This window comes from Callospermophilus lateralis, chromosome 12, assembly GCF_048772815.1.
Source record: "Callospermophilus lateralis isolate mCalLat2 chromosome 12, mCalLat2.hap1, whole genome shotgun sequence".
Lineage (NCBI taxonomy): Eukaryota > Metazoa > Chordata > Mammalia > Rodentia > Sciuridae > Callospermophilus > Callospermophilus lateralis.
Window position 1 is genome coordinate 48,518,967 of NC_135316.1, and position 19,028 is coordinate 48,537,994.

Here is a 19,028-nt window from a genome sequence, read left to right on the forward strand (position 1 = left end):
ATCAGACGCATAAAACATTACGCTTTGCTTACATGTGAATTTTCCTCAAAATAATTTCTTAATAATCATGAAGCAGGGATGTGTTTTCATTTAAATCTCTTTGCAAAAACTCTTGGAGATATATCCTAAATCCTTGAAGGAGAACTCAGAGCGCTCTGGCTCCTGTGGAAGTTGTCAGGCGATGGCTTAAAAGCTTTGGGGAAAAAAATTACGAGTCGTCGCGGAAGGAATTGAATATTAGACATGCAACCTAACGGTAGTAGTAGAAGAGAAGCAGACGATGGTCTATCTTTCCTTTTCCGATCGCCACTTCTGTGTCCCAGGCTTTTCCTCTCCGTCCCTCCCACAGTTTCTTTCCATATCCTCCCCCTCCCCTCCTCCTTTTCTTGTTCCCTCTCTCCCCCCCCACCCCTCTCCCCCCCCCCACCCCTCTCTCCCCCTACGTCTCGCGCTCTCGGAGTCTCTGCTCCGAGTTCCTGGTTGGATAATTTGGGTTAATACTAGTGAGTGAGGTTTTTGCGGCTTCAAAGGGTATTTCAAGTTTCCGGAGCTCCTCCCCTCTGCACCGTGTGACAACAACAACTCGTCCAGCCGGCAGCCTGCACTTTTCAGCTCATTTTCTCTCTGTCATTCCCCTCTCAATCTTTGATCAATGTACTTGCCAGGGAGAACCCAAGTCCTCAATCCTCCTCCTTTCCACCTTCATCCTTAACTTTGTGCTAGAGCGGGACCCACACAACAACAGCCGACCCTCCCCGCCCCCGCCCCCCCCCCCCAAACCAGCCCTCGATCCCAGCCCCTGGAGAGGACTCGCATTTCGACTTGCGGGACACTTTGTGCGTTTCTCTCTAGAGCGCCTCTCTCGCTCGCCCCTCCTGCGCTCGCTCTTTCTTACCCTCACCTCCTTTTTCCCCCTTCTCTCCCTTTCTCCTCGTCCTCTCCTAGAGTTGTTGTTGTTGTTGTTGCCCCTCTTGCTTCTTCTCCCCCCTTTCCCCCGTCCCCTCCCGGGGGTGTGTGGCAACTTTTCCCCTCTCTTCTTCTCCTTCTGTTTCCCCCCTTATATGTGACCATGGCAGTGCCGGCGGCTTTGATCCCTCCGACCCAGCTGGTCCCCCCTCAACCCCCGATCTCCACGTCTGCTTCCTCCTCTGGCACCACCACCTCCACCTCCTCGGCGACCTCGTCTCCGGCTCCGTCCATAGGACCCTCCGTGTCCTCTGGGCCAACTCTGTTCCGGCCCGAGCCCATCGCTTCTTCTTCGGTGGCGGCGGCGGCCACAGTCACCTCTCCCGGCGGCGGCGGCGGCAGCGGAGGCGGCAGCGGCGGCAACGGAGGCGGCGGTGGCGGCGGCGGCGGCGGCAGCAACTGCAACCCCAGCCTGGCCGCCGGGAGCAACGGCAGCAGCGGCAGCGGCGGTGGCAGCATTAGCGCTGGCGGCGGCGGCGCCTCCAGCACCCCCATCAACGCGAGCACCGGCAGCAGCAGCAGCAGCAGCAGCAGCAGTAGCAGCAGCAGCAGTAGCAGTAGTAGCAGCAGCAGTAGCAGCAGCAGCAGCAGCTGCGGCCCCCTCCCCGGGAAACCCGTGTACTCAACCCCGTCCCCAGTGGAAAACACCCCCCAGAATAATGAGTGCAAAATGGTGGATCTGAGGGGGGCCAAAGTGGCTTCCTTCACGGTGGAGGGCTGCGAGCTGATCTGCCTGCCCCAGGCTTTCGACCTGTTCCTGAAGCACTTGGTGGGGGGCTTGCACACGGTCTACACCAAGCTGAAGCGGTTGGAGATCACGCCGGTGGTGTGCAATGTGGAACAGGTTCGCATCCTGAGGGGACTGGGCGCCATCCAGCCCGGAGTGAACCGCTGCAAACTCATCTCCAGGAAGGACTTCGAGACTCTCTACAATGACTGCACCAACGCAAGGTAAAGAGCAGAGTGTAGCCTCTGCCGCCCCCGGCCCCTTCCCACCCGCCTCCTCGCCCTTTCCCTGCTCCCTTTCCGGCTCTGCTTGCTCCGCGCGCCCGCGAGCCGCGCGTCCTTGCGAGCGCGGCCCTCTGGTTTTCTTCTTTGGAGCTCGCCAGCCGCGCCCGACCCCCTGACAAGTTGGCACTTCACTCTGCCCAGATCTAGCTCTCTTTCGGCCGGGTCAATCTTTGCTCGACTGGCCGCCAGCTCTTGGATGCTGTGAGGCTTGGGAACCCCAAGACTCAGGGCGGAGGGGGCGGGAAGGAGGACAGCGCCTTTCTAGGAGCCACAGCCCCCTTCCCGGCGCGCGTCGGCGTCTGGGAACCTCTCTCCGAGCTGTTGCCGGAGTGTGCGCTCCCAGGGACCTGGGTTCCACCGCAAGCCTCTGGGCACCTCCCGGGGGCGGGGGGAGGTCGTGACCCTGCCCCGCAGGGTTCTTGGAGCAAGGAGACACTCTCCGGGTGAGCGGCCGCTTAGGAGGCCAAGGGAGTGGGTTGGCAGTCGGACGAGGGCACTTTGAGGTCAGATAGGGAATGACTCCTGAGGCTGAGAGACCCTGGGCAATCCCGGGGTACACTCAGGGAGTTCAGCCCCAAGTCCCAAGGGACAGCTTTTCGAAGGGAGGGTCCGTGTGTGTGCGCATGTGTGTCTCCGCGTGTGAGCGTGTGCGTGTGCAAAGGAAATAAAGGGGTTATGATTGCCCCAAGACAGATGCGAGGACACCAGCAGGTTTTCTTCTATTGGGGAAGGTGAGCGGGTGCCCCAGACTTTAGAAAGCCATCTAGGGAGACTGGAAAGGAAGACCACAGCGCGTTCGCTTGCTCACTCATTTCAAAGTGCGACTTCTTTTTTCATTTCTTTCTTTTTCTCTTGTTTCTTTCTTCTTTTTCTTTTTCTTCTTCTTCTTCTTCTTCTTCTTTTTTTTTTTAAAGGCCAGTAGCTCCCGCAACGAGCAGGTGCACGTTTTGCACTGGGATGCTTCTGCGGGCCTGAATACTTGTTTGCGCTGCTGGCTTTCCAGCCCCGCAAAGGCGCGCCCAGAGGAGGTTCAGGATAGGTCCCGGGGCCCTACCAGTTTTATGCTAATGAATGCTCAGTGGGGGAGGTTCTACCAGGAGGGGGCGGGAGTGGGGTAAGTTGTCAATTTCGGGGTAGAAATGAAGATTCCACTCGATTTCGCAATTCCGCTTTGTCCCCACCACCGCTCGCTTCAGGGAAGCGCAGAGGGAAAAGTTCAGAGATTCCTAGAGAAAGCGAATACGGAAAGTTGGAGACCACAGGCAGGCACGTGGGAACAGGGCGCAAAATTTAAGTGGAAACTTCGCTACCTTCCAAATAAGTTTAAAGACCGAAGGAATGGAGTTAGTGTGTGTCTCTAGAAGAGCTAGGGAAGCTGAGGTGGAAGGAAAGAGAGGAGACCAGGTAAAAATGGTAATGAAAAAGCCACTAGCGATTCCTTCCTTGGAGAAAGATTCCTGGGTACTGCTGGAGAAGGTTGTAAACCCTAAAAGACTCAAACTCAAAGGAGCACATGTCAGACATTCTTCTCCTTGTTTATTTGCCTTTCTTCACATGAAACAAAGATGTATATCTCGGTTTTGAACCTTCAATTCGAATTTTTTTTTTTTTTTTTAGTATATTCTGTGTGAGTATGTGTGTGTGTGTGTGTGTGTGTGTGTGTGTGTATGCGCGCATGAGTGCCCAAGTGCATGGGCAGGTGGCAGTAGAGATGGGGGTGGGGGTGACCATGATCACTAAACATCATTTACTCAGACAATTGGAGTTCTTACTCACTTACTCATCCATAAGGTAAAATATTTGCCCCAAATCCATTAAAACTATTCGAACCAGGACAGACTATTATTTTGGAGTTGTTCTGAAGAATGTTATGTAAAAATTAAGTCAGTTCAAATCCGATTGTTACAAAATTGGCTGTCCAATAAATTGGTAACTGGCTGGTTTTCTCCGAATGCTGTGTGTGTGTGTGTGTGTGTGTGTGTGTGTGTATGGAACACATTGTAGGAGATAATCAATGCCCATTTTAGTACACACATACACAATTGTTTGAGAAAAGTTCCTTCAGTGACTGCATTATAATGTTGTAATCAATGTAACACTTGATTATTTTTATTTTGTGAATTTTTGTTCAGACTTTAAAGTCCTCATCAAATGGTTGAAGAATAGTCCTAAAGTTATTAACTAGACATTTTAAAAAGTTTTTTCTTTTTTCCCCCTGAGATTAACAGCTCTGAGTTTAAACTTTCAGAACTAAGATAAGTTAAATCCAGTGGAACTGTTCATCCCTCCAAAAATATCTCATCATTACTCTAATTATGTTTCAATTACCTGGCCTTAATACTTTGCAATTAAATGTGTTGTTCTAAAATCCCATTTTAGGTTATTTTTAAATTAAATATGGGAAGTTTATTGACTTAATTTTGAATTTTGATCTTATACCAACTAAAAAGCTTGCTCAAACTTAAATACATGCAAATATGTAGTCATTAACCTGAGAAGAAGTGTAGTTGTTGATATCTACCTAGGTTTTCCTAACTCTGTCATTGACTAAGGAAATAGAAAATTTGTAATTGAAGGGTTCGATCCCCACCGCAGCAAGGAAAAGAAAATAAAATTTAAATTTAAAATTGAACTATCCTTCACCAAAATGTACTGTTTGCATATTACAATGCTGACATCATTATTTTCAATGGTAATTACCAGTGTTGTTGTTTTATTTCTTTACTTTGAAAGCAACAATCTAAATGTTTTGCATTTTAAATTAAAAAAAAAACAATTCCATTTTATTTAAATTCAATTTACAACTTTGCTTTTAAAATCTTTTTTTTTCATTTATCTAGACATATTGATGCTTTCACTCTTGTTTCTACTCTAGCTATTTAACAGACTAAGGAAATAATTTACACAGACTATAAGAGAAATAGTGCAAGAAAGCAAATTATATAAAATTACATGTGTATATGTTTGTATTTATATATAGTGTATAGGTAGTATTATGAATACATAGGTACACATGGTGTGTGTGTGTGTGTGTGAAAGAAATATCAAATCTTAGTACTCTCAGATTTTTATAGAACATATATCTAATTATGACTCTCAGAACTACTTAATACCAGGAAATCCAAGGAACCAAAATGATGCTAAAGAAAAGAAAGGCTCATAAACTGGAGTTTATGCTTAAAGTGGCTCAGTAAGTTAGCAGCAATCCTTAGAGTAGAGTTGATTTGCCTGGGACCCTTGTATTTGTATGCTGTCTATGAAAACTGGAGTAAATGTTTAAGCCATCTGTCATTACCACTAGGAGATGAAAAAGAGACTATCACCTGCTAGATAGTAAAACTAAAAAGTGTAGGTCTCAAAACATGAAAGAAAATGTAAGGAAATATATTTAAAAGTTGTCAAGGGGCAAACTCTGACCTTGTCCAGCTTCCTCCAATTATTATTTTAAAACTAAACATTAGTTGCATGGACTTGTCTATTGCAATAGAGGTCACTTAATTAACTGCTAACCATTAAATAACAACAACAACAACAACAAAAGAAAAGTAATTATGTACATGATGAAGTCTCTGTTTGCAAGAGTCAATTGCTGTCTGTAGATTTGGGTTAGGATTCATCTTTCTGTGAATTCAAGTAATAAAATGTGACTCTTGTGTTATGTTATCTAACATGCTTATTTCTTTGATTATTGTCAGAAGATGATCTTGTCTCACGATCTTTCAAACCAGATTGTGATATAGCTTCTATATAGCTCTAAATTTGGGAAATTTTAAACTTGAATAGATTCAAGTTAGTTTTATCAGACATTTTATATATGTATACACATATATTAACAAATAATATTGTTTTCCTTAAAAGTTGATACCATTCATGGACATAAAATTGAAAGACTTGCTAGGCCTTTTATGTTTCAATAGAAATCTCTGAACAAAATTTTAGTATAAGAAGTATAAGATTTTTTTTCTAGTTCTTGGCTTGATTTTTCTTGTCAGGAGTTTTAATAAAGATGGCAAGCTGAAACAGTCTATATTTATTTAACATTTCCCCTGTTGCCTGTTTTTCAATGGCACAGACTCATGCATCGATAAAGTTTCTACACAAATACAGATTCACTCCTTCTAACAGATAATTATGATACTTGGCACTGAGAAATTCAAGGATTACTTCAAATGAAGAGAGGCTATGCTTTTGAAGTTTTTGTATTACAGTAGATTAATGGTTCCTATAAAGCCTAGTGTCTCATTTTATAACATTTCAAAAGGAATGCAACATAATTGGAAGACCAAGGCATAAAATATGAAAGTTTGTTTGGTCCCTGAACTTATTTTTCTCTACTTTAAATATGTTAGAAAATTGCAATTTAATAACAAATGTATGAATAAAATAAAAATATTCTAACCTAGATTTACATGGTTCAAATACAGTTGTTTGGGTAGTATCTTTCAACTTGATATTTTTCTTGGAATTAGTCTCCAAAAATATCACGGTCATTATTGTTAAAAGTGCACTTGGTTATTAAGATGTTTTGCTTTCTGAACTCTATAGTTTATCAGTTAATGCTCTAAGAGAAGAAATTTGATTTGTACAAATTATGTTTTATTTTGTGACACTTCAAATATTATAAAGAATGAAGACCAGGACAGGACAGTCTTTTTCACTCCGTGTTCTCTTACACAGTTTTAAGCATTTTGTGTAGTATTTTTAAATCATTACTTTATTATTAAAATCTGCTGCTGCTTTTTGTTTAATCTATTATATTTCTCGTATACAAATTACTGAGACAAATACTAGCCACCCTCTTTTTGCCTCGATACCACCCCCAGTCCCCTGAGATGTGACACCCAATATTGATTAAAGTCTTGCCTGGATTTGAGCATAAATCACCCTTCTCTTTGGCGATTTACTAGGTGTGATTCACCAGCATACAGAAACATGATATGCTTTATTGTTTCTCACTTGATGCTTTGTTTTTGAAATGTAAGTAACATTTGTAAATTAGCTTAATGTGCAACCAAGTAGTTGTTGTTTTAAAGACAGTTTTGTGCTTTGACTATCAATTAGGATTATTTTACCTTTCCAAGTTATTTTACTCAATTGTTTCATACAATTGCCTTTGTCAATCAAGTGAAATAGTCATCAAAATAGCATTGTATTAGCAATATAGAACACAATCATTGCAGAATACAATAGGAAATGAAACTCTCACAGGTTGTAAACTGTCTCCCTTTGAATCCTTGTGTGAAGAAATTAGTTTGAAGTATGTCTTCTAAATAGGTACAGGTGAGTCTTCCAGATTTCATTAAACATTTTGATTTTAAGATTTCTGTTACTTGTTTTTTTTTAAAACTCTGCTTAAATTTAAACTGTTTAAATTTTTTCTTTCAAGGATGTGATTTCTAAATTGTTCATTCAAAAAATCGCATCAAGTTATATGATTTTAAAATGATAGGAAATGTAGAAATTGATATGGACTATTTAGGTATTAAAAATGTAATCAAGATAAGGGTTTGTCATTTTATATTTGAATTGTTAAAAAGAATATGACCTTAGTTTGTTCCAGCATGTGCCATTTTCTTAACTGAGGCAGTGGATTTTGATTGGTTGGTTACACACACACACACACACACACACGTGCACGTGTGTGTGTGTATAACATATAATAATAAAATATATGAATGTATATATGTATGTGAATATATGTACTTATATAAATGCTACAGTTTAAATAACCTAGCTAAATCTACATATTTTCAGATTTTGGGAATTCATTAAGCAACCCTTTGCCATTATATTTGTTGTGTTCATTGGTTAATTTTTAGAAAAAGACAATGTTGAATTAAAAGACCACTTAATGCAACCTGGATAGTAAGTGTAACATCAGAGGCTCTGGTTTTTCATATCTACACATATTTCAAACATAGCAGAGATTCTGTGTGAACCTACATTGTGCTGAAATTCCTTTACTTTCCCTTTTCTCAATTTGCCAAAAGTATTTTTAATCAGAAGTGATTTTACGCTATAGAATCTGTATTTTAAAATAACTTTTATTTGCTGATATTTTTGCTTTTTAGGGTATGTCACATACAGGAATGACTTTATTGGAGTAGTGTAGGTAGTTTATCAACTTCTTGCTTTGCAAAACAAAGAATACCAAGGATAAGATATTTGTATTCAGTCCTAATGAGCTATTGTTAGATTAACTAGTGGTTCTCTTTATTTTGATGTACCTATTTAGTTGAAGAAGAATTCTGAGAATCTGTTGAGAGAGTGACCATTGCTGCTGGTTGTAGGCATTTAAATGATTAACTTTTTGTATAAGTGTTCAAATGTGCAATTTAAAAATATATATTTATATGTCAAGTTAAATAGAGAAAATCACCCAAATTGCAATTTAATCTAAACTTAAAGACCCCAGCCCAGGTTCATTTTTAAATTTCTTAGTGTCTTCTGGCATGGATTACATTTATTAGAGAAAAACATTCTCCCACTTAAAAAAAAAAAAAAAACTGCATCTTTAGAATTTTCTGTATAGGCTACTCCATGTGCCAATGGCTGAATTTTATTCAAGGTGTGGCCTTCTTGTTTTCTGATCCAAAATAGCATGTAGTCGATTTGGGATTTTAAGGTGGGAATCTTCTGCGCATTTAAAGTATGTCACTTGTCTGGAAGTTGCCAGAGGCAACTGATTAAACTGCACAACTTACTATGTCATTGTTTAATTGGTCTTTTTTATATAAATATATTGAAATATCCTACACTATGCAGCACAGAAACACACTGAAAGCCACTTGCTTTAAAACAAGTTTTAGGGAGTAATGAGGGAGAGAGAGAAAGAGAAAAAGGAACAATGTTTTACAGAAGAATCTAAAATAATCATTTTATATACTGAATACAATATCTGGAATACATTATGCATTTCTAGTAAGAAGTTAAATTGAAATAAAGCAGGGACAGAAAGACAAATACTGCCTGATCTCACCTCTATGTGTAATCTAAAAACGTTGAATTCTTAAGAAACAAAGTAGAATGGTGGTAACCAGTGGCTGGGATGATATTGGTAAAAGGATACAAAATTCCAGTTAGATTAGAGGAATAAGGTCAAGAGATCTGTCATACAACACAGACACTAATAATAGACCTTTATGAATCCCATAGAGAATTTTGAAATAGTGCTTATGTTTGACAAAAAACTTTAAGCCATAATTTTAATAAAGCAAATATTGAAATAGGCAACATAATAAATCAATTAATTTTGATGAGTCACATTGAGGAATGATTGAGGAATGTTTTTCTTTCCTTAGTATAAATAAATGGAGAAGTAAACATAATAGATTAAAATTTCACAGTTTTAAATCATCTTTGTATTTTTATGGCATTAATATTCCTAAATAATTAAAGTATGTTTCCTATCACAACAGGAAAAAATAACACTGTTTTTTCAAGAGCAAACAAAGTATATCTCAGGAAACAAAGTGTGCTAGATGAAAGGGAACTATTTAATGGAACCATGTAGAAGCATTTGCAGTAAATACTTGTAAATTCCATTTAAGGCATATGGGTCATATCTTAATTAAAGGTAATGAAAATAAATATCTAGTATGTGTTAAACAAGAAATACTTTATTATATTCACATATCAGGCAAATGAAATATTTTATTGAAATCTTAAACTATATCCTGAAGTTTTATTAAAACTAACAATAATTCATCATGTTATGTTTTCAGTGTTATTTTTAAAAGATTTTATTGATGTTTAAACAAAGTAAATCACTGAAGACATAACAGATCTTTGAACTCATCATAGTTCTGCTAACATATACTGATATATTCACAGTATTCTTAGTTTTTATTTAAAACCTCATGTTTAAACTTAATTTAAGCAAATTCTCTGAAATGATATTGCTTGACTTAGGCATTTTCTAGTTTAATAGTGCCTTTGAATTTTAAAGAAATTACTTGGAGCACTTTTGATTTTCATATTACCAGTCATACACCTTATACTCAGATGTTCTTGCATGTGCAACAAGTGTAAAATTTTTATCATCATTTTAGACATCTCTGTAGTGGGCATTTCTATTCCTGTTAATCTTAAGCTCATTTGTAGTCTACTTATTTACACACATATATGTTTATGTGTATATATATACACACACACATACACACACACACAACTACAGGATATGGGGCCATAGGACAAATAGCTTATCAATAAAACTGGCTTTACTTTTTCTTTTCAGAATTTATACAGGCGTAAAATACATGAGGAGCACATTTTACTTACCTCATGATAATTTAAGGAAATTCAAAAGATGCAGTTTTCTGTAAAAGAAATAATTTAAACTTAAATATTTAAAAATACAGTGTACGACGTATAGTTACTGACAGTGATTAAAAACTTAGCTAATTTTCCTAGATCTTAATTTTTATAACTAAAATATACTTTTAATTTGCTATTTAAAAGATACATATATGGTAATTATTTTATTGGTCTGAAGTAAATATTCAACAGTTAGGTACTAGATTTTACACATTATTGAGTAACACTAAATGTGCTTGATGTTCTTGTTTCATTTATCTCATTGCTTCTTGAACTTCAGAGCAAGTATATCTTTTAGAATCAGTGGATAAATGATAGGAAAACAATTTCATAACCTGAAGAAAAGTGACTGTCTTCTAAAAGCCTTGCCATCAATGAGATGAGTTAGGAATGAGGTCAGTGGGTTAATCTTCAGGTCTGCATAAGGAGATGGGTATTACCACTTCTTGCAGTAGGCTGTAATTGTCTTTGAAAACACCTGGTAAAGGACCAGTTAAGTTGAAATCAATTACTTTCTCAATCATTCCATGGTATTTGTCAAGTCATTACTTCACTGGTAAAAATGCAAGCAAGCAGACATTCTTTTTCAAAGCAGAAAGCAGCTTATAAAACAATGTCTACTTAAGTTTCTGCTTCATCAAAAACATGGAAATGAAAACAACCCACATCTTGTATGTAATAAATAAGCCTTTCACACAATTATTGGATCAGAAATTCATCTTTGCATTTAGTTATCTTAATGTAAACGAACATTTAATATCACTTTGTGCCTCATGAGGGGGCAGGGAGAGACAGAGAGAGAGAGAGAGAGAGAGAGAGAGAGAGAGAGAGAAGAGAAGAGAGAGAGAAAAGAAGAGAGAGAGAGAGAGAGAGAGAGAGAGAGAGAGAGAGAGAGAGAAACTGGTTTCAAAGTATTTTATGACTTTTGTGATCTGATACCTGTATTCTTACCCTCTAAGAATGCTCTGACAAGTGTGTATGATAATCAAAGATGAATGTATGTCTGCCGTTCACTGATTCTTTCTTCACACCATTGACAGCACATGCAGATTTGAACTTGTAGCTAGGAACTGTGCTTCCATGCTTCAAATTGCCAAAAGACCCCCAGGGATAGAAACTTGACCTGCTTTTATGAAACCATAGAATTACATTTATACAAGTTACCCCATGGGAAAGGAATGAACTGATCCCAATTCAAACCTTAATATTGAAGCCTTCTGGGTCAAATTTTATTTTTTTTTTCTTTCTGTTAACACCTGTATGGCTACCATATTTAGTCACTTGATATTCTTAGAAAAAATTTTAAAAATTATTCATTAATGATATTGTACTATTAAGCCAAAGCAGCTCTTTCCTTATGTTTTAATGTCATTTTTTTGGACAAAATATCTAATATACATGTATATCTATGTATATATCCTAGATTTATGGAGTTTAAACACAAATTTAATTCCAGGTGAAAATATTTATTTTGCACTTTTGAAATAACTTATCTGCATTAATGAGTTAGTCCAACTAGGAGAAGAAACTTTTGAAAAGAGTTTTTTTTGGTTATAACATATTTCAGCATAAGATACATGAATGTATCTAATTTTTCTTAGTTACATTTTAAATGGTTATATTCCTTATTTTCTTTTTTAGTTAGGCTACTTGAAGGGTTTCCAAAAGCCTATTTTTGCCATTAATAGAAGCAAATGAAGGTAGTATTATTTTATTTTAAAATAAAAGATCCTTTTATTTTAGTTGGATTCACTTTAGTTACATGGAATGGGTCTAAATTGTAATTTAATTCAACAAATGTTGTAACTAAAGAGGATTTTAGGTATGTAGTAGTTTGCTTAGTTTCTGTAATATCAAAATGATGTATCATACATATGCAAAGGAGTAAATTATCTGAATATGTAAGGTTATAATATCTCTTTGCTTATAAAACTTACAGTATTAATGACCACCATTATATTACTGAATGAGGGCCAACTTCTCAACCTTATGTAAAAACAATTTATAAATGGTAAAACACCACATATATTTGTTATTACAATTAATATGGTGTTAAATGATTCCATTGTTCTATTTTGGAGTTGATGTGAGTAAATTCCTTTCCCAATTAAATATTTAAATGAATTTCAAACACTTTCACTTTTTAAATTTAATATCTTTAAAACCATTTGCGGAAGATATTTTTATTAGATATTTCTCTATAAGAACTAAACATAAAACTTCCTTATAAGAATGGTTATAATAAGTCAGTCTTTGGAGTATAGATAGAGAAACATTTAAAAAAAAAGTGTTCTAATGGGAGGTACAATACTTTCTTCACTGTCTAAGTCATGTTCAAGAAGAAAATATTTGGAATTTTAAACTTTATTCGCCTTTATGTAGCAAAAGTCTTACTTTCTTAGTAAGCTAACAGTTTTTTCTGCCTGGACACATCATTTGCATGCAATAGAAGTGTATCAACTAATATCACTTTAATGCCATATTTATAAAATACCAAAGTCCAATCATATATTTGATTTGAAAATTTGTTCCAACTACTTTCATGGTGATTTAACATGACCATTGCTCCCCACATTTTTTTAAGTGTGAAGAAAGGAGAAGTAGGTAGACCAGAAGATCATTATACTGGTCTTAAAAAGGAATATATTTCAGGAAAGGCAAACTGTTCTGACTTTTGTAATGGTGATGATGTGGAGTTTCTGTGATCTTTTTTGTCTTCTAGTGGCACCTTACAGCTCTCTTTCCAAACATGATTGATGGGACACAGCACATGAACTGGGGGGAAAAAATCACATTAAAAAATATTATTTTTAAAGAAGAGATGGAACTTCAAATTTGTAACATTGCACAGAATTCTACATGATACACAAAATAGAAAGCCTTTAGTCACAAACTAAATTTCATCTTTTAAAATATTCTTATCTTCTAAATTAACCTTATACTATTCTTCTCTTTTTTTTGGGTAGAAACTCTAGTAAAATTGTAAATGAAATAGAAATGCTTTTTTATAATGGAATTTATCTACAAACATCTAAACAACAACAGAACAAACTCTGAGCTTTTTAGGTGTTGATATTTAGATTGGATTTCTCTAATTCATCAGTGTGAAAATATATAATTTATTTTTATTAAGGCATTTTATCCCAAGTTTATGACATGAAATTCAAATGGTATATTTGGTCTGGAGTAAACTTTTCTGCTCTTTCTTTTGGGGAGTGGGTTAAATAAGGGCCCATGACAGGAATGCTGTTTGTTTTTCACAAAAGTTGTTTGTGATTTCAGGTACCCTTGGGAAATCTCTTGATCAGATTCACATCTGTTCCTGTCAAAGTGGGTGCTAAGATACCGGTCACCCAGCAACCATGTCCAAGAGGGAATTGGGCCGATAATAACTTCAAAAAGGAATGACAGATGCTAGATTAGGATGAAAGACAAAACGCATGAAAAATGAGCTTGTTAGAATCAAAAATTTGTTCAAGCACCTTTATGCAAATTAAATGAATATTGAATATTTGCATGCAGTAATTTCTACTTTTTCATTTGATTGAAAAGAAAAGAATAGTGCATTTAAACTCACAAATGCCACTTCTTTCTTTTGCACTAATTAACATACAAAGCAGAATCTCTTTTTAAAAATCAGATTAGCCACCTGGGTTCTTATATCTCTGCTAAGAATGTTACAGTGTTTTTCTTATGACAGTTAGTACTCTTTAAGATGACTTGGTTCATCTAATATTTTTTCACAGTAAATAGTCTTGTGTGAATTAAGATTATTTTAGATGAATATAAATCCAAATTTCTTGATAAAGCATTTCAAAAGTAACCTTATCCTGTTGTCCTTGAAATTGGTTAATGTACATTAATAAAAGATCACTCAAGAATGAGTTCACAGGCTTCTCATTGACTGGTTAAATAACAATGCATTAAAGTAAGGCAGAGTGGTATACCCAAAAAGAAAGTAGGCAGAAAGATCTCTTCAAAATTTAAGATGCTCTTTGATACATTACCAGTTTTTCTATTGAACTGTTCACATACTAATCAGAATTTAGAAGGGCCTGATAAAACGTAGTGATTGAGAGAGGTTTCTGAGTCTTGGTTTAGCAATGTCTAATGTGGTCACGTAGAGAAATTGATTTTCTTCAGAAATTAATTAATTTTTCATATCGCCCTAAGCTGCAGTTAAAAAGAGTGCATACTTGTCTGTTTTTTCCAGAAATATTGCCTAATCATATTAATACCATTGCCCCAAGGATGAAAAGATAATTGTACAAATGCATTTGGAAATATGTATCACTGAGTATTTATGATTAAATTATGCAAATGACCCAGCTCTCATCCTTTCCAGACCCAGATTGTCTAATTAGGATTGATATGCTGAATAGATGTTCCAGAATTTGAATACAAGCATGTCCAAGGAGCAGAAAATTGGAAATGACAAGGCTGAAATCTAAAGAAAAGTGTCTTTCGTTTCTATACTTTGTTAATGTGCTGTTAGCAGTTGAGGGCTTCCCCCGCCTCCCTTTGACTATTTTGAAGTTCACATGTCCTTATTAGAAACAACTATGCAAAATGAATCAAACTTTAGCAAACAGTAATTCATTTCTATTTAGTACTTATTTAAAAATAACAATTTCTTGGCCATTCTAAGGGAACATCACTAGCAAATTGTCCCAAACAATGTAAACCTTACCCTTAATTGGATGACTTTTTTTTTTTAACTTCCTCTGAATTAGTTTCATAGCTTTATTTCAAAGCTAGTTCACCAAACTTAGTGGTACACCAATGAAACATTTTCTAAGAGTATACTTTTTTTTTTTTTTTTTTTAATCTGTAGTTCGTTCACTTATCTTGTACTTGCACAAAACTGTTTAAGCAATGGTTCTGGTTAGAAAAAAAAAAAGCAGCACTTTAAATGTAACAATGTTTGAATTTGAGGTCCTCAGCAGGCTTTCTCCCTCATTGATTGCACTCATTCATCTTAGATGGAGGGATGGCAGTGAGGAACTAGGAAGGGACTAGAACTGTCAGGACTCCAGCCTTTGTTAAGCAGCGGGTAGTCACTGCCTCTGAACTCCGCTGGCTCCTGCTTCCCATCTGCAGGATGATGGATTGCTATGTTTAATACATTTCAGCTTTTGTCTGTCATAGTGTGGACAGACAGTACTATCAGTGATTTCAACAGTGATTAGGGAACCATTTCAAACCACTCCTATTGGCCAGACAGCTTCCACGAATGTCTGATGAAACCTACTCATTGGCACTCTCTCCATGTAAATGTGGAGCTTAACCAGGCAGAGATTATACACTCACAGTTTAAACCAATGCGGAAGCACACTGAGAATTACTAGACTCTATTTCATTTTAGAACCAAATTATTCAAGACAATATTAAGAACATTTGGGGTCTTGAACTGCAATATTCATCCCATCAGTCCCAAGTTTAAGATGAAGTGGTATTCTTCATATAGTAACTACACATAGTTAATGACAAAGTATTGTGTTCCATGGACCATGATGTCAGTTGTTGCTATGCGCAATGATTTTGAGATACTTACCTGTATTGAGAGGGTAGAATGTGAGGACTATATTAAAGCAGTAAGATGTGATATGACATGTGCTATGCTGGGATTTGCTGAGCTGTGGGTGCTTTGTGGTTCATAAGCCCAAAGGGTGAATGATTTTAACAAACCAGAAATGTGCTATGAACTCAATAGTCTCCCTGGAGTGTCATCTTGTATTTATACATCTGGTGCCAAGAAAACACAACTAACTAAAGGAAAAAAAACCTATTCTTTTAAGTCATCAATAACAGGCAAAGTTTTATTTCAAATTGAATTGGTAACTAATACATCATTTACCAATTATCATGTAATATGCCAAATGTAATATAAACTATAAAATATATTATAAAGAGGGAGTTTTAAGTCTGAATATATAGATCATTATTAAAATGACAATCCAGCTAAAGTTTTTAAACAAAAATCAGAAGAAGTTACTTGTTTTTATTGTTAATTTCTATTAAAGAAGTTTGAAGAAAACATTTAGCTGGTCAATGGCAAAGGCCTGATGAGAATAAGAACTCGAGCTCTTAGATAATCTCACCTTGCTGATATGGTTTTGATGTTGCCAACTTTTACATGGGATCCTTTTGGTAAAGATTTCTGATTTTCAGTTTCAGCCATACACACAGATGCATCAGTATGTGGTTTCAACCATACATACAGATGCACACATCACAGCTCAAGTGTATATCACACAAATTGTAGTTTTTTTGAACCAACTCAATAGCTAAACTTCATGGCATTTTGACATTACTGATTGGTAATAAGAACAGGTGGTACCTTACTTTCTGGGAGAGTTATAAAATCATATGTTTTGCAGATTACCTTGCTCTTCATCATATTTTAAGATTATTGAAATGATGTTCAGTGTAAACACTGTACATTCATTTCGAAATTTCTAAAGGAGTCATTTGTCAGAGTAAATCAAAAGTAGTATATGTGTGTGTGTATATATATATATATATATATATATATATATATATATATATATATAAATTACATAACTGGGCTTAAGTAAATCTGATGTTTTTTTAACCAAATCTATTCACAATTTATATAGCACATATTCAGTGAAATAAGATACTGTCCCAGAACATTTTTGTACTACATAGTCATTTTAATGTGTGGTTGTTAAACAGTGAATACTGAATACTCATTTTTTGCCTCCAGGGTGGTGATGGGGGGTGCAGGAAGGGAAATGGCAAAAGTTGAGAGAAGGATAACGGATAGGGGAAGCTATTAGCAGGACACATTTCCTGATATTGCTCTGATGTGAGGAACTTCTATGAAGTCAACAGGAAATGCATGACCTGGGTAACTAGAATTAAGGTTCCTGGCCTTGAACTTATAGAAGCAAATTGAATTCAAGAGCAAGGAGGTGTTGAGTAATAGTGTGCTGAAGTAGAATTCTCATGGAATGGTCATACCTTGCTCAGTTACACTCATTTTTTGAGCTATTTGTTAAATTTCAAGGAGGTACTTAATACTCAGTAGAGACTTAGGGTCCAGGGTCTGGCTGGGGAATAGACATTACCAACAGGAAATGACCATTTATATTGTATAAGAGCCATAGTGTTTCCCCACACCGACGTAGTGCAGGAAGTATAAATGCTTGGCAAACTCAAATGTGTGTTCAGCCCTTAGAGAAAACTGTTTATGTGGAAGTGCGTGTGTGTGTGTGTGTGTGTGTGTGTGTGTGTGCACAAGTGTATGCACACATATCTGCATGCACTCTGTAGGTTGCCAACCCTTGTTATGCACATTGTTAGTCTTATGTTTAGTTAAACCCCATAATTACAAAGTAATACAAGTCATTTGTCTTACTGTAGTTAAATAAAAAAAAATGTGCTAGAAACTAAATGAATGAGTTTCTCACGAGGCTAAATGAATGAGTTTGCCGTCTGGAAATGTTTCTGAGTGAAGGAATATTAGAATCCCCTTTAATCTACTCCATCCATCTCCAGCCACAGTGTGCACACACTGGCTTCCATAAATGCACAGAACCTCCGGCCCTAGCGTCTAGCTATTCCTGTTTGGTAGATCCATAAGTGGGGGACACAGGGAGTCAGGCCAGCAGGTTTGACTTCTTATTTCTCAATAGCTTCCTATAATGATTCTACCTCTAATGAGGTGAATTACTACTGCATGAAAAAGGAGAAAAAAGGGTTTTGGCCATCTTAGCTAATAAATCACATTGACTGCCTGGTTGATCAGATCAATTGTGCATAAATCAGTGCCTTAAAGAGTCTTAAAATAAGATTCTACCAAGACTAATCGATCCACTGGCTTGTGTAAAGGCACCATCTCTTGCCCATAGTGCACTGAACAAGAGGCTACAGTACTGAGTCTAGTATATGCTCTCAGACGGTGAAATGAATATTTTCAGAATTCAGAGGTGTGGCTTTGATGTATACAACTGTTATGATTGTCAACTGGATTTTTTTTTGTCTTCTTCAGTTTGAATTCTCCATATGTATAGGAAAAACTCAGTTTTTATAACATTAGCAACAAGTAGCATTCTCAGGAATCATTTCCCACAAAAATATCACAATGCTATTTCAAAAGGAAATTGCCATTTACACCAAAAAAAAGTCATGACCCAAATAATTGTGAATTTGAGATTTACTCATTTATAGACATTTCAAGAGAAAAATTAGGAAACTTAATTTCAGGTTTTTAGGAATATTATTATTATTATTATTTACTTATTTCAAAAGAAGGATAGGAATGTGATAATGATTATTTTAAAACATTTCAGAAATTGTTTTTTAAAGAGTTATCTTTTTATAATTCCCAATTGAATTTTTAAAATTCCTTTTACCAAAAAAGCTTATAAAGCAGAAAGAAAATGGTTCTTGTTATCACGCTTTACTCATCTTTTTAAGGAAATTCCAATTAAATCATAAGTATTAAAAATAAAAATTTGTGGGCTGGGACTGTAGCTCAGTAGCAGAGGGCTTGCCTAGCATGTGTGAGGCACTGGGCTCTGTTCTCAGCACCACATAAAAATAAAAACAATAAAATAAAGGCATTCTGTCTATCTACAATTAAAAAAAGATAAAAAATCAATAAAAATTTGTGAATTCTGAAAATTAACAAAGTACGGTATATAATATTTATTAAAATTTTATTAGCATTAACTTTTCAAGGTATTTTGAAACATGTTTTAGATTTT

At 36.5% G+C, this 19,028-nt stretch overlaps 1 protein-coding gene across 2 annotated transcripts in view; it reads left to right on the top strand.

Moving 5' to 3' along the window:
- The first annotated feature begins 466 nt into the window (after positions 1-466).
- Positions 467-19,028, top strand: part of Dach1 (dachshund family transcription factor 1) — a 389,822-nt gene continuing 371,260 nt past the window's right edge. The window contains exon 1 of one of the 2 annotated variants that reach the window (XM_076872351.2): positions 467-1,917. In XM_076872351.2, coding sequence (XP_076728466.1) covers positions 1,070-1,917 — 848 coding nt within the window. In that variant the 5' untranslated portion in view covers positions 467-1,069. The remainder of the gene's footprint in view (positions 1,918-19,028) is intronic. The other variant, XM_076872352.2, reaches the window with a different exon arrangement.